The sequence below is a fragment of the Chrysochloris asiatica genome, unplaced genomic scaffold (genome assembly GCF_000296735.1).
Source record: "Chrysochloris asiatica unplaced genomic scaffold, ChrAsi1.0 scaffold00002, whole genome shotgun sequence".
Lineage (NCBI taxonomy): Eukaryota > Metazoa > Chordata > Mammalia > Afrosoricida > Chrysochloridae > Chrysochloris > Chrysochloris asiatica.
The window spans coordinates 34,599,999-34,612,843 of NW_006408520.1; the positions used below are offsets into that span (position 1 = coordinate 34,599,999).

Genomic DNA, 12,845 nt, shown 5'->3' on the forward strand with positions numbered 1-12,845 from the left:
GTTTTATATACTTTAAAAATATTCTAATTTTTAGTATACTTTATTGGTTGGGAATAGGCTCCCTTGACATAATTGAAAACTTGCTCATTTCATTTAATAAAGAGTAAAATGGAGTGATTGAATAGCTCTCAAAATCTATGCACACCTAGGGATTGATTCTCACATCAGGATATTTGGGGTTGAATTACTTAAATAGATTCTAAGCAATCTGGACTGGGAACTAGGGATTTTGTAGAAAAAAAATATTTTTAGAATTCATAGAAACCTTTTCAATTACTGAAAACCAAAATGCAATAATCAAATTGTCATCCTCATGATTTATTAAAATAATTTTACAATAATATACAACCAAGCTACCATAGATTTATAGCATACAGATAGAATACAATGATCAGCATGTTCTTGGGTCTAAATGAAATATAAAACTTAATTAAAATATTTTATACAAATGACATTTAAAATTATTAACATGATGGTGATATATATGTGTGTATATGTGTTTGTGTGTGTGTATATATACATATATGTATATATACACACACACACACAAACACATATACACATAGCTTTGTTACTTGCTACAGAAAAGGATTTCATGTTTTTCTTGCACATTTAAAATACAGGTGGAACAATTAAAATCAGCATCAGCCTTTATGTGACATTACCGTGCAGAAACACTTTACAACCAAAAACCAGTGAGGCTGGTGAAAAGAACATGTCAGTCAGGGTTGTTCTGTGTCTCCAAAAGCTTCACAAGGGGAGAAAGCCGTAGTACCAGTGACCTCTGTACACTGACAATGAAGAGTAATATGGTTATATATATACAAAGATTAGTTTGTTTAAAAACAAATCACTCCATATGCATGTAAACTGAGCATAAAAAAAGGAACCCAGTTTATTTTAAACTATTTGGGTGTGCTGTTTTAAGACAGGTCACTGAGACACACGAGATAAAACCAAATGAGAAAAGTTAAAACCAAAGAAAGAAAAATGAGTTAAGCCATGGATTCTCAACAAATACTGAACTATCTGTGCAAAAGCGCTTTAAATTTCCATATGACAGCAATGTTGTTAAATCAGTTGGCAAAAAGTATTTAAAAAAAAAACCAAAAAACACTCAAATACGAAAATTGTACCTGCAAGATTCATACAACCTGTGCACTGAGAGAAAAGAAGTTAGACATGATGATATATCTAAATATATCACACCTCAAAATGAAAATACAATTGTGGCAGTTTTATAAACCTTGTCTCCTTTCCTCATTGTTGAGGCTGAGGGTGATAGCAGACATTGCAGCAGGACGCCCCCTCCCCTCAGTAGGCTTACAAATATAGTACATCAGCATACAAGCCTGGCCACAGCTTCTTTTGTTCTTAACAGTTACAAAACAAAGCAAAACAAAACAAACAAAAACACTTCATTTAAATAAGGTGTTTGTATTTTTTGTCTGCAAGAATCAAACCATTTGTTGCTGACTTAGCAAAGTGTTTCTGAAAACTAATGTTCTTTTTAGTTTATTTTTTCTTTTAAAAAGTTTACAATGAGACTATTTTAGAAACGTTAAAATTTGTCACTTTCATTTGTTATATGCTATTAAAATACTGGCTAAAACCCTGAAGGAAGATTTAAGGTTTAGAAACCTTAAACGCTTGTCTAATACCTATAGAAATGCTGGGGGTGGGGGGGTGGGGAGGGAATAAGTGAAAGAATCTGGGAGATGATCCACATCATTAGTTTTTCCTGCTGAATGAGACATATTTGTCACATTTCACAGGTTGGTCATTTAATTACTCAGAGGAACATGATAAAAAGGAAATGAAGGGAAATAGAATTTCTGATCTATAGGAATCCAAACTGCTGAGTCTAGTTACTCTATATTAGTTCGTCCAAATTTTTGCCAAAATAGTGAATTTGAAGAAAGTTATTTTAAATTAATTTGTGTTAAGTTTTCTTGGTGATAAGACTTCTATCATCAAAAACTGTCAGACGTTTTGGCAAAAGTGAGTCTGAACTACTCAAAGTAAAAATAATTCTAAGAAACAATTGTCTCAAGCCACTGACCAACAAAAATATTGGCAAGTACTAGTAAAAGGAACACATCAATCCCTTCAAATATTATACAGCCATAACACTGCCCATTTAAAACACAAACAAAATAAAAATGGAGTGCTTTTTGGAAATATAAAATTAATGAAAAGGGAAGAAATGGATGAAAGAGGAGTATGAAAGACAAACCAAAAAGAAGCAGGAAAGTGGTCTAGCACTGTGTCAATGACACAGACAGAGCTTGCTTAGCGGTGCCTTGTTACACAGGTGGATGCAGAGTGCACACACGGATGAATGCAATAAAGATCTCACTCAGTTGTTTGAATGAAGGTACTAGGTAACCTCAACAGAGGAAAGTCTCAGCTCCACCTTATCTCTCAACAGAGTGCAAAGACTGAATGTGAGCTTTCATGTCATCTTGCTGTTCCTTTTTAAAATTCACCAAATTCTTTTGCACATTTTTCTGTTATGGAGACACGGATATCTTCTTCTTCATAGTCATCAAAGTTGCTGGTGTCTCCAGAGCCTCTGAACTTTGGTATGAATGGAGCTTCAACCTATAATTGAGATAGAAAAAAGAAAAAGAAGAAAACAGAAAAACAAATACTTGAGTGTTTATAAATGCTTAGAAAAATAAAATTTGCATTATAACACAGTAGCATTTTATAAATGCTGTTTAGTACTTAACAGATAATTGTATTTGTATTAAGGTCAATATTTTTATTCAAGGGAGGGGGCAAGACAACAAACTACTAATACTAATGATTATTAACTTTTGGCAGCAAAATGCTAGCCATCTAAAATTACAGACCTCATTTTTTACCTTTATTCTTTATTTCTAAAGCCTCTCTATCTATCCCTTTCTTTTTAATTTCTTTGTTTCTTCAGAGATCACAGATAACTCTTAGATTTACTTTTTTTGTTTTTTAAGTTTTTATTGTGAATTGAGTGAAAATTTACAGGGTAGATCATCAGTTTTACATCCAACAAATTATACAGCTTGTTTCATGCCAATGATTATAATACCCTCCATGTATCATAAGGAGCTCTGGTAGCGTAGTGGTTACGAATTGGGCTGCTAACCTCAAGGTCGGCAGTTCGAAACTACCAGCTGTTCCGTGGGAGAAAGATGAGGTGTTCTGCTGCTGTAAAGATTTTCAGCATCGGAAACCCTGTTCAGGGTCACTATGAGTCCGAACTGACTCCAACAATAACAACAGTATTTCTCTCTATTCAATTTAGTTCCTTTCCCCCTTTTTAAAACACTCAGGCATATATAATAATTTACACCACCAAAGGGCACATTCTACAAGTCTGCCTGCTGACCACCAGCTAGCTCTCAGTCCCTCTCTTCCCATGAATCTGGAGCCCTCAGCCACTCCCCTCTTCATGTCCCCATCTCTGCCTCTATCTCTGATGTTGCTGCTTCTCTGGATACGTTCTTTCATTCTGCTTGTGCTCTTCTCCCTTGATGGTCCTAGGATTATTTGTTTCTGGACTACAAGATTAAATACTCCCCTGTTTTTGTTATGAAACTCCTACCTCTACAATTGTGACAGTCGCAAATAGTCATGATATTTAATTCACTATTGAATCATAAGAATTTTATCCCCATCTCTTGTAACTAGACCCATCTTGCCAAGATGAAAACTATTCAGTGGGTACTCTATCTTCCTCCACACACTCTTAAACTAAACTCCCTCTTGAAACCTTGTAAGCCACACACTTTGTGCCTTTATTGTCCCCTCATTTTAGGTAGCCAGTGTCTACGTTGCCCATCCCTATCTACCATATGTACAGAGAGGATAGCATTGATACTTGATGTGAAGACTCCTTCCCTCTCTGTTGGTATTTAGAGTTACTACCTCTGTGAGTATAAGGAGCTCTGGTAGCGTAGTGGTTAAGAATTGGGCTGTGAACCACAAGGTCAGCAGTTCGAAACTACCAGCTGTTCCGTGGGAGAAAGATGAGGCTTTCTGCTCCTGTAAAGATTTACAGTCTTGAAGACCCTGTACAGGGTCACTATGAGTCAGAGCCGACTCCACAGCACATAACCACCACTACCACCACCACCACCTCCATGAGTATAAGTCAAGGTCATCAATTGTAGCAATTTACCCTCATTTCTTTTATCAAAATAATTTTTTTTTTTTTTTATCTTCCTCTAGCCGAGTTCTGATTATCAAACCATTGAGGCTAGGTCAATGGGTACTATCTGCAAGTTTGGGTGTTCTTGTGAGCCTCCTCTCACTCTTTATTAGTTGGATGCTTCACTGTCAGCTGTAGCCCTCTGTGGCTATGTCCTTGTCCATGTTCTCAAGTGTCCCAGGTCTCACCACACTTTGGACCAACCAGCTCTTATTCTTCTTTCTCTCATCTCCAGGTCAATGCGAGTCTATGGAACATGGTTAGACTCAGCCCATTTCTTCATTACTGCATTTCCCCCACTTCCACTCACCAGTAGACCAATGTGGTTGTCAGCAAGCTTAAATGTCTGCTTATGTGTTCCCTTTGAATTTCAGTCTTAGAGGGGAGTTTGTCCTGAGTCAACTTGGTTGCTTGCCTTGATGGCTTCCCGGCAAACAGCTTGCTTATTCTTGTGGTAACCAGTCAGACTGACATTTTTGTTTGGGTTTTTCCTGATGATCTTTCTTTGAAGATGTGTCTTCTGTTGCTCTAGCTGTTCTAGGCTGGTCTGCTTGTCCTTTCTAGTGGGAATGTACCACCTCAGAAAGTTCTGGATGAGACTCAGGATTCCACTTAAGGGCCTATACACTGCAAAGGTTTTGCATGAGGCCTATTTCACTGGAAAAGTTCTAGAACCCCTTTTAGGTATTCCAATCAGTTATAGGCTTAAGACGGGTTTACAAGCTTTCTATAATCATGTTTCCCGACATTCCCTTCTATCCCACTCAAGTGTCAATTTTACAATAGTAGGCAAGGGAAACCAATACGAATATAAGATAGTTAAGCATCTTATATATGTATGAATATAAGATAGTCAAGCATCTTAGTATTATTTCCCATCTTCAAATCCCTTCCCCTTGATCCCTGTATCACAGAGCCTTGTTGTTCCAAGGTTGAGCATGTATCACTATTTACCTCTGTCCCATTTAGCCCATGCAAATCTGTCTAAGTGTTCCCCTATCTACCTTGTTCTTTCACCCCCTCCCTTCTGTGTACTGCCCTCCCCAACACTAGAACTATGATGTGTCTGCCCCCTACCCTGTTATCTACTGTTGCCTCCCTCCACCTCCCCCAAAACGCCAACCCCAACCCCACCAGTAACCAACAAAGAAATTTTTCCCCCCACCTTTAAGTATAGGTATCATTTCTTAAGTTTTTACAATGATGATTTTATGCAATATTTGTCCTTTTGTGACTGACTAATTTCACTCAACATAATGTCCTCCAAGGTTCATCCATGTTATGCGGTGGCTTGCAGCTTCCCTGCTATTCTTCAAGATAGCATAACATTCCATTTTGTGCATGTACCAAAGTTTGTTTATCCATTCTTCCACTGATGAGCACTTAGGCTGTCTCTATCTTTTTGCTAATGTGAACAGTGCTGCTATGAACATTGGTGTGCATATATCTACTCATGTTATGGCTTGAATATCTTCTGGATCATATGGTATTTCTATTTCCAACTTTCAAAGGAAGTTCTATACTGTTTTCCAGAGTGGTTTTGCATTCCCACCAGCAATGTAGGAGGGTCCCAATCTCTCCACATCCTTGCCAGCATTTATTATCCTCTGCATTTTTGAACTTTGCTGTTATTGCTGGTGTGAGATGATATCTCACTGTTGTTTTGATTTGCATCACTCTAATGGCCAATGACTGTGGACATTTCTTCACAAGTTTGTTGGTTGCCCGAATATCTTCTTTGGTGAAGTGTCTGTTCATGTTCTGTGCCCATTTTTAATAGGGTTAATTATCTTTTTCTTGTAAAGGTGTTGTAGTTTCCTATAGATTTTAGAAATTAGTTCCTTGTCTGATATGTCATTGCAAAATATTTTTTCACATTCTGTGGGCTCCTTTTTTACTCTTTTGGTGAAAACCTTTGATGAACATATGTTTCTAATTTTTATAATGTCCCAATCATCTATTTTATCTTTTTCTGATAGCGCAGTGGTATTTAAAGTAGAAATATTTTCAAATTAACATGTGCCGTGGGGTCAGTTCTGACTCACAGCGACCCTGTACAGGGTTTTCCGAGGCTGTACATCTTTACGGGAACAGAAAGCCTCATCTTTCTCCCATGGAACAGCTGGTAGTTTCGAACTGCTGACCATAAGGCTCGCAGCCCGATTCATAACCACTACGCTAACAGACCTCCTTAAGGAAAAATATCCTGACCATGGTGTGGTGCTGTAGGTTACTGAACTGGTAACCACAAGGTCTTCAGTTCAAACTCACCAGGTCTATAAAGGTCAATATGATTCAGAACTGACTTGATAGCACACAACAACAACCACCCTGACCCAGACTGGGGGTTCAGAAAAAGAATATGGAAAGTCATTCCAAGCAAAGGGAAAAACTTTTACAAAGGCATACAGTATGAAAATAAATGTTCTGTTTGGGACATACTACACAAAATTTTTGGGAATACTAAATAATGCCTAAGGGAGTTAAGAACAAGACAGAAAAATATCTGATGACTCTAGTAACTAAATTTATTAAATCTATGACAATTCTGGTAAATATATATGAACACTATATTTGTTTATTTACATATTGTCTTTCTAACATGGCTTCATGTCAGTTTTGAAATGTTAACCCTTAAAATATTGTCTAATACTAAACAATGACCATGATATTTTGAAGAATAAAGGATTTGGGTAGGAGAAATTTAATAAGGAAAATACTTCAGCTTGATAGTCATAACAATACACATACCTGTTCTTTTATCATGGAAAAATTTCATTTTTAAGTTTTCATCTACAAGATACTTTATGTGCCTACACAGAATTAATTTAAAGCGTTAGAAAAATTAAAATTATGTGTTAAGTTGAAAATATTTCTACTTTAAATACCAACTTATAAAAAACTTTTCATTTAGAAGAAAGAAAAAACTCACCTTCCTTTGGTAAATAGCAATCCAATCTGTTGTGGCAAACCACTTGTGAGTTTTGATATCACTCACACCATTCTTGAGATTTCCAAACCGCTTTGTCAAATCAACCTGGAGCAGGTTCCTTAGAAGATCCTTGAGATCTGAACTGAAGTGGGACGGGAATCTGACCTGAAAAAAAATCAAACAGACTATGTGATGAAAAAACACATTCAATACTCATCTTAGAATATTTGTTTTGATTTCACGAAGTTTTTTTTTTTTTTTTTTTTTTTTTAAGGTTAATGAGTCACTACATAAAAACACATAGTGATAACTTTCAAACTACATGCTACAGTTTTTATATGGTGTTGTAGGATAAGCAATGGACTGCTAACCACAAGGACAGTAATTCAAACACACCAGCAGCTCCTTGGAAGTCCAATACAGGGTAGCTATAAGTTGGAACTGATTCAATAGCACTTAACAATAAACAACAGCACAGTCCCCATAGTAATCTTAAAGAAGGAAATTACTTGGGAGAATAATTTGGGAAAATACTGGTTTCTTATTTTGGCCATAAACTCCCTTTAAGAATCTGGACCCCTCTCCAGAAAAATGTGCCTACAAACAGAATTTTCCCAACAATGCTAGAACTCCATCTTCCAGAGGGAATCTTTGAGCTTCACAGTACAAACCTCCATTTTAGAGATATTTAAGTAAAGTTGTAATTTAAAATAGAACAAACAGCATATGAAAGATATCAGCATGCACATTCTGAAAAGTGATCTATCAAAAAGGAAGTCTAAAAATGACTGTAAAACCCACAGCGCTTTTCACAGCATAGGAAATGGTTTCTCATTTACCAGTGGATGACTTTTAAACAAAATTCAACTATTATGTAACAGTATAAAATTCACTTAAATTGGTTTAAAAACATTTTTTTCCATCTCTTAAGTTGTGAGTCATAGGTGTCGCTATGAGTTAGAATTGAATTGACAGCAAAGTTTTATTTTATTTTTGAGGGGATGGTGTTTAAGTTTTATAATTAGCTGGCAGGCCTCTTGTCTTAAAAACAACAAAATGCCCATATAAATAAATAAGTTGTATGTTAGGCAACCAATAAAATTAAAGCACCAGTTATAAGAAACCTGGTCACATTTTTGATTATTGTATTTTGTTGAAACACATGCATAGCTACTCACACCTAACTTTCACTTCCCAATCTTTTATTAATAGGAATTCTTAAAAATTAACACGGGCATTACTACTAAGGGATGCACCTTTCTTGGAACTCTGGTAGCATAATGGATTACGAGCTGGGCTGCTAACTGCAAGGTAAGTAGCTTGAATCTACCAGTTGCTCCAGTTGCTCCAGTTGCTCCATGGGAGAAAGATAAGGTTTTCTGCTCTCATCATGATACAGTGGTAGTGGTGGTTATGTGCTATGGAGTCCGTACCGACACACAGCAACCCTGTACAGGGTTTCCGAGGCTGTAAATCTTTACAGGAACAGAAAGCCTCATCTATCTCCCGTGGAACAGCTGGTAGTTTTGAACTGCTGACCTTGCGGTTCGCAGCCTGATTCTTAACCGCTATGCTACCAAAGCTCCTTAAGATATACAATCTCAGAAACCCTATACAGGGTTACTATGAATCAGAAAGACTCGGTGGCACACAACCACCACCACCACCAGCACACCTTTCTTATTCTCTTTTATTACTTCCACCTTTCCAGTAATCCTTTCAACTTCTGATCAACAACCTCCCATTTTACAGATAAAATAACTGAGATCAAGATTTAGTAACTTGCCCAAGAGTATAGTGCTGGTTACTGAGGGTGATAGTGGTGGTGGTGGTTGTGTGCCTTTGAGTCAGTTCCAACTCCTAGCGACCCTGTAGAGTTTCTGAGGTTGTAGATCTTTATGGGAGTAGGAATCCTCATATTTTTCCTGCACAGTAACTTGTAGATTCAAACTGCTGACCTTGTGGTTAGCAGCCCAGTTCATACTCCACTATGCTACCAGGGCTCCTTTAATCAATGGTAGGGATGACATTTCAAAGCATATATTCTGACCTGAGTATACATTTTAAATTATTCTATATTTTTTTCATGATTCAATTACCTGACTACAGTTATGATCAGAAAGATTAAAATTTTCATGTTAAAAATATTTTGCTGTACATTTCCTCAATGATTTCAGTTGGTGCAGTACTGTACTAGAGAATAACAGGTATTCAAACGGCACACTGTCTAGTTTAAAAATAATAGGACAATTGTCCATATTAGACATATTCTAACTTGTTAAAGATTCAAAGGAAGTAACTGACTCAAAATACATCTATCTTTGTTTAGAACAGAGTTGAGGAACTATTTGATGTAATGTGCCAATTATGCTCCTTTTTATGATGGTCAGATCAACAGACACTAATGCTTACCAATAATAAACACTAAGACTTATCAAGAGACACATATAACTTATCTTCTGAATTTAGGTAATATGCAATACAATCCAGAAAGAATATAAGTACCTATATAAAATACCTATTTATTTTGGAATGCAAATAAAATAATGGTCTTGAATTGCTGTATATATGTGTGTTTAATTTTAGCACAATGATTTTCAAAAGGAGAATGGTGGAGGGGTTATGACGGTAGGAATCAGAAGCATTTGTGTATCCTTCCAAGTATAGATATATTCTCATCTCCACACACACCCTCTTCTTCTCAGAGATGCTCATAGGTAACCCACATTCATGTTCATGATGGGGACCTACTATATCTTTCAAATAAGATGGTGATGATGGTGGTTGTGTGCCATCAAGTTGGTTTTGACTTACAGTGACCCTATATAGCATTTCCGAGGCTGTAAATCTTTAAGTGAGCAGAAAGCCTATCTCTCTCCCATGGAGTAGCTGTGGATTTGAACTGTTAACCCTGTGGTCATCATCCCAATGCATAGCCCACTACACTAGCAGAGTTCCATCCTTCAACTATACTAGGAGAGATAAAATCAGAATCATTGTGGAAATAGTTTTTCCACATTGTTTTGAAATGTAATTGAAATGCAGTTCTCTGGTTGATGCTATTGTTGCTGTTAAGTGCCATCAAGTTGGTTCTGACTCTCAGTGACCCTGTATAGGCTTCTAAGTTGCGGCTGATGTATTTGAACTGACCTTGCAGTCAAGTGCATTATCCCACAGCATCACAGAACTTTTTAGAGAGCTACTGATACAGCAAAAATTAGAGTAAACAGCATCAGCGACAACACAAACAGAAAATTATTTAAATAAAAATATATTTTGAAATGTAAGACCTTTATTTCTTTATAACATATTAAAACAGAAACACCAAAGATTTCTATAAAGGAAAGAGTGATTAGCTTATTATTCCTTTAAAATGGCACCAATAAGTATATTATTTTTATCATTAATTATAACTGTTATAGTAAATGAAATTGCAATCCTAGAGTATTGGAGCTTGAGAAAATATAGTTTAATTTAGTCTAAACCTTCATTGAGCCTCTGTGAAACTATAAGCTCAGTCAGAGGTATCTGTGGGACAATATTTTAAACCTCCTGACTTGAACGTCTATGTTCTTCCTGCCAATCTATGAAAATAATATGAAAGTAGTTGTAAAGAATGGAAAAGATAAAGAATCTGTTGTTGTTAGGTGCAACTGAGTTGGTTCTAACTTATAACGACCCTATGCACAACAGAACTAAACACTGCCAGGCCCTGTGCCAGCCTCACAATTGTTGTTATACTTGAGCCCACTGCTGCTGCCACTGTGCCAATCTATCTCATTGGGGGTCTTGATAATTTTGCTGACCCTCCACTTTACCAAGTATGATGTCCTTCTCCAGGTACTGGTCCATCCTGATAATATGTCAGAGGTATGAGACATAAGGAGTCCTGGTATGGAGCCAGAGGATAACCACTGGACCTCAAGGTTAGCCTAACCACAAGGTGGGCAGTTCAAACTAACCAGCCGCTCCTCGGAAACCCTATACAAGGTCACTATGAGTCAAAATCGACTCAACGGCATGTAACAACAAAAATGAGAGACAAAGTCTCACCATCTTGGCTTCTCAGTAGCAGTTTGGCTGTACCTTATCCAACACAGATAGATTTGTTTGTTCTGGTACTTTCAATATTCTTCTCCAATACTATAATTCAAATGCACCAGTTCTTCCTCAGTCTTCCTTACTCACTCCACATGCACATGAGGTTATTGAAAATATCATGGCTTGGGTCAGTTGCACTTTAGTCCTCAAACTGGTATCATTGACCTTGAATATTTTAAATAGGTTTTGTGCGGCAGAATTCCCTAATGCAATATCATTTGCTTTCTTGACTGCTGCTTCCATGAGTATTGAGAGTGAATCAAAGTAAAATGAAGTCTTTGACAACTTCAATCTTTTCTCCGCTTATCATGATGGTATTTATTGGCCCAGTGGTGAGTACTTTTGTTTTCTTTACAATGAGGTGCAAATCATAAGGAAATCTTTGATTATCATCAGTAACTGTTTTAAGTCTTCTTTGCTTTCAGCAAGCAAGGTTGTATCATTTGCATATCACAAGTTGTTAATGAATCTACCTCTAGTCTTGATGCCATGTTCTTCTTTACATTTTCCAGCTTCTTGGATTATTTGCTCAGCATTCAGATTGAATAAGTATGGTGAAAGGATACAACCCTGGCTGGCACACACCTTTCCTGGTTTTAAAACACTCAGTGCTCCATTGTTCTTTTTGAATGGCTGCCTCTTGGCCTATGTACAATTTATACTCTCAATGAGAGTATAAATCCACTAGATCATTAAGTTTGAGAGATTAGGTCACCAGAAACATGAAAGGGGTGATTGTGAAGCAAGCATTTTCTAGAATGTTTTTGTCTTTTTGCACAGTATTATTTCCAGTTAGGATTATTTTACAAGAGTTAGAGACTAAGCTGTTTCTCAGTTTCCTAAAGATATATCCTTGAGGTTCTGGTTGTAAATAAATCTATTTGGAAACCCCATAAAGGGGTTGCAGACTCTACAGCACTAAGCAACAACATGATGGGTAAAGTTATGAGAGGAATAGATTTGCTAGGGGGAATAAAGATTAGGAGTTCAGTTTTAGACAGATTGAATTTGAGGTATTAAGCACTCAAGTGGAGTTACTGGACACAAGAATCTGGAATTCAGGCATTAAATATGGACTAGATAAATCAATGTGAGAATTGTCAGTTTAAGCCTTGACACTGAATGTGACCACCGAGGGAAGTAGTGCAGAGAAAAGAGTCAAGGCAAGGAGTTTAAGAAACGGAAATCTAGTAATTCAAGAATATGAGGAATCACTTAAACCAAGTGAAGGATTAATGAATGAACCACTGAACTAGATTTTATTCTTTGCTATATAACACAAAGTACCTATTAACTTTGGAGAACTCTGGGTCTTGATTCAACCTACATAAAAAACATAATGGAACACTCTTGCCATCTCAAAATTTTTACCAAGCTATTTTCTTAAGTAGAAAGAATACTTGGGTCTCTATTAAGCCTTGGTATTTTCAATAACCTCATATGCATGTGAAAGCTGGACAGCGAATAAGGAAGAACGGAGACGAATTGATGCTTTTGAGTTATGGTGTTGGAGGAGAATACTGAAAGTGCCATAGGCTGCCAAAAGAACCAATAGATCCGTTTTGGAAGAAGTGCAGCCAGAGTGCTCCTTAGAGGCCAAGATGGCCAAACTTCGTC

At 36.8% G+C, this 12,845-nt stretch overlaps 1 protein-coding gene across 5 annotated transcripts in view; it reads right to left on the reverse strand.

The window, feature by feature from the left end:
* Positions 1 to 2,111: 2,111 nt before the first annotated feature.
* PRKACB (protein kinase, cAMP-dependent, catalytic, beta) overlaps positions 2,112 to 12,845 on the reverse strand; it is a 159,822-nt gene continuing 149,088 nt past the window's right edge. For all 5 annotated transcript variants that reach the window (XM_006831007.1, XM_006831005.1, XM_006831008.1 and 2 more), the window contains 2 exons: positions 7,128 to 7,292; positions 2,112 to 2,604 (listed from right to left, as the gene is read on the reverse strand). In XM_006831007.1, the coding sequence (XP_006831070.1) occupies positions 2,479 to 2,604; positions 7,128 to 7,292 (291 nt within the window). In that variant the 3' untranslated portion in view covers positions 2,112 to 2,478. The remainder of the gene's footprint in view (positions 2,605 to 7,127; positions 7,293 to 12,845) is intronic.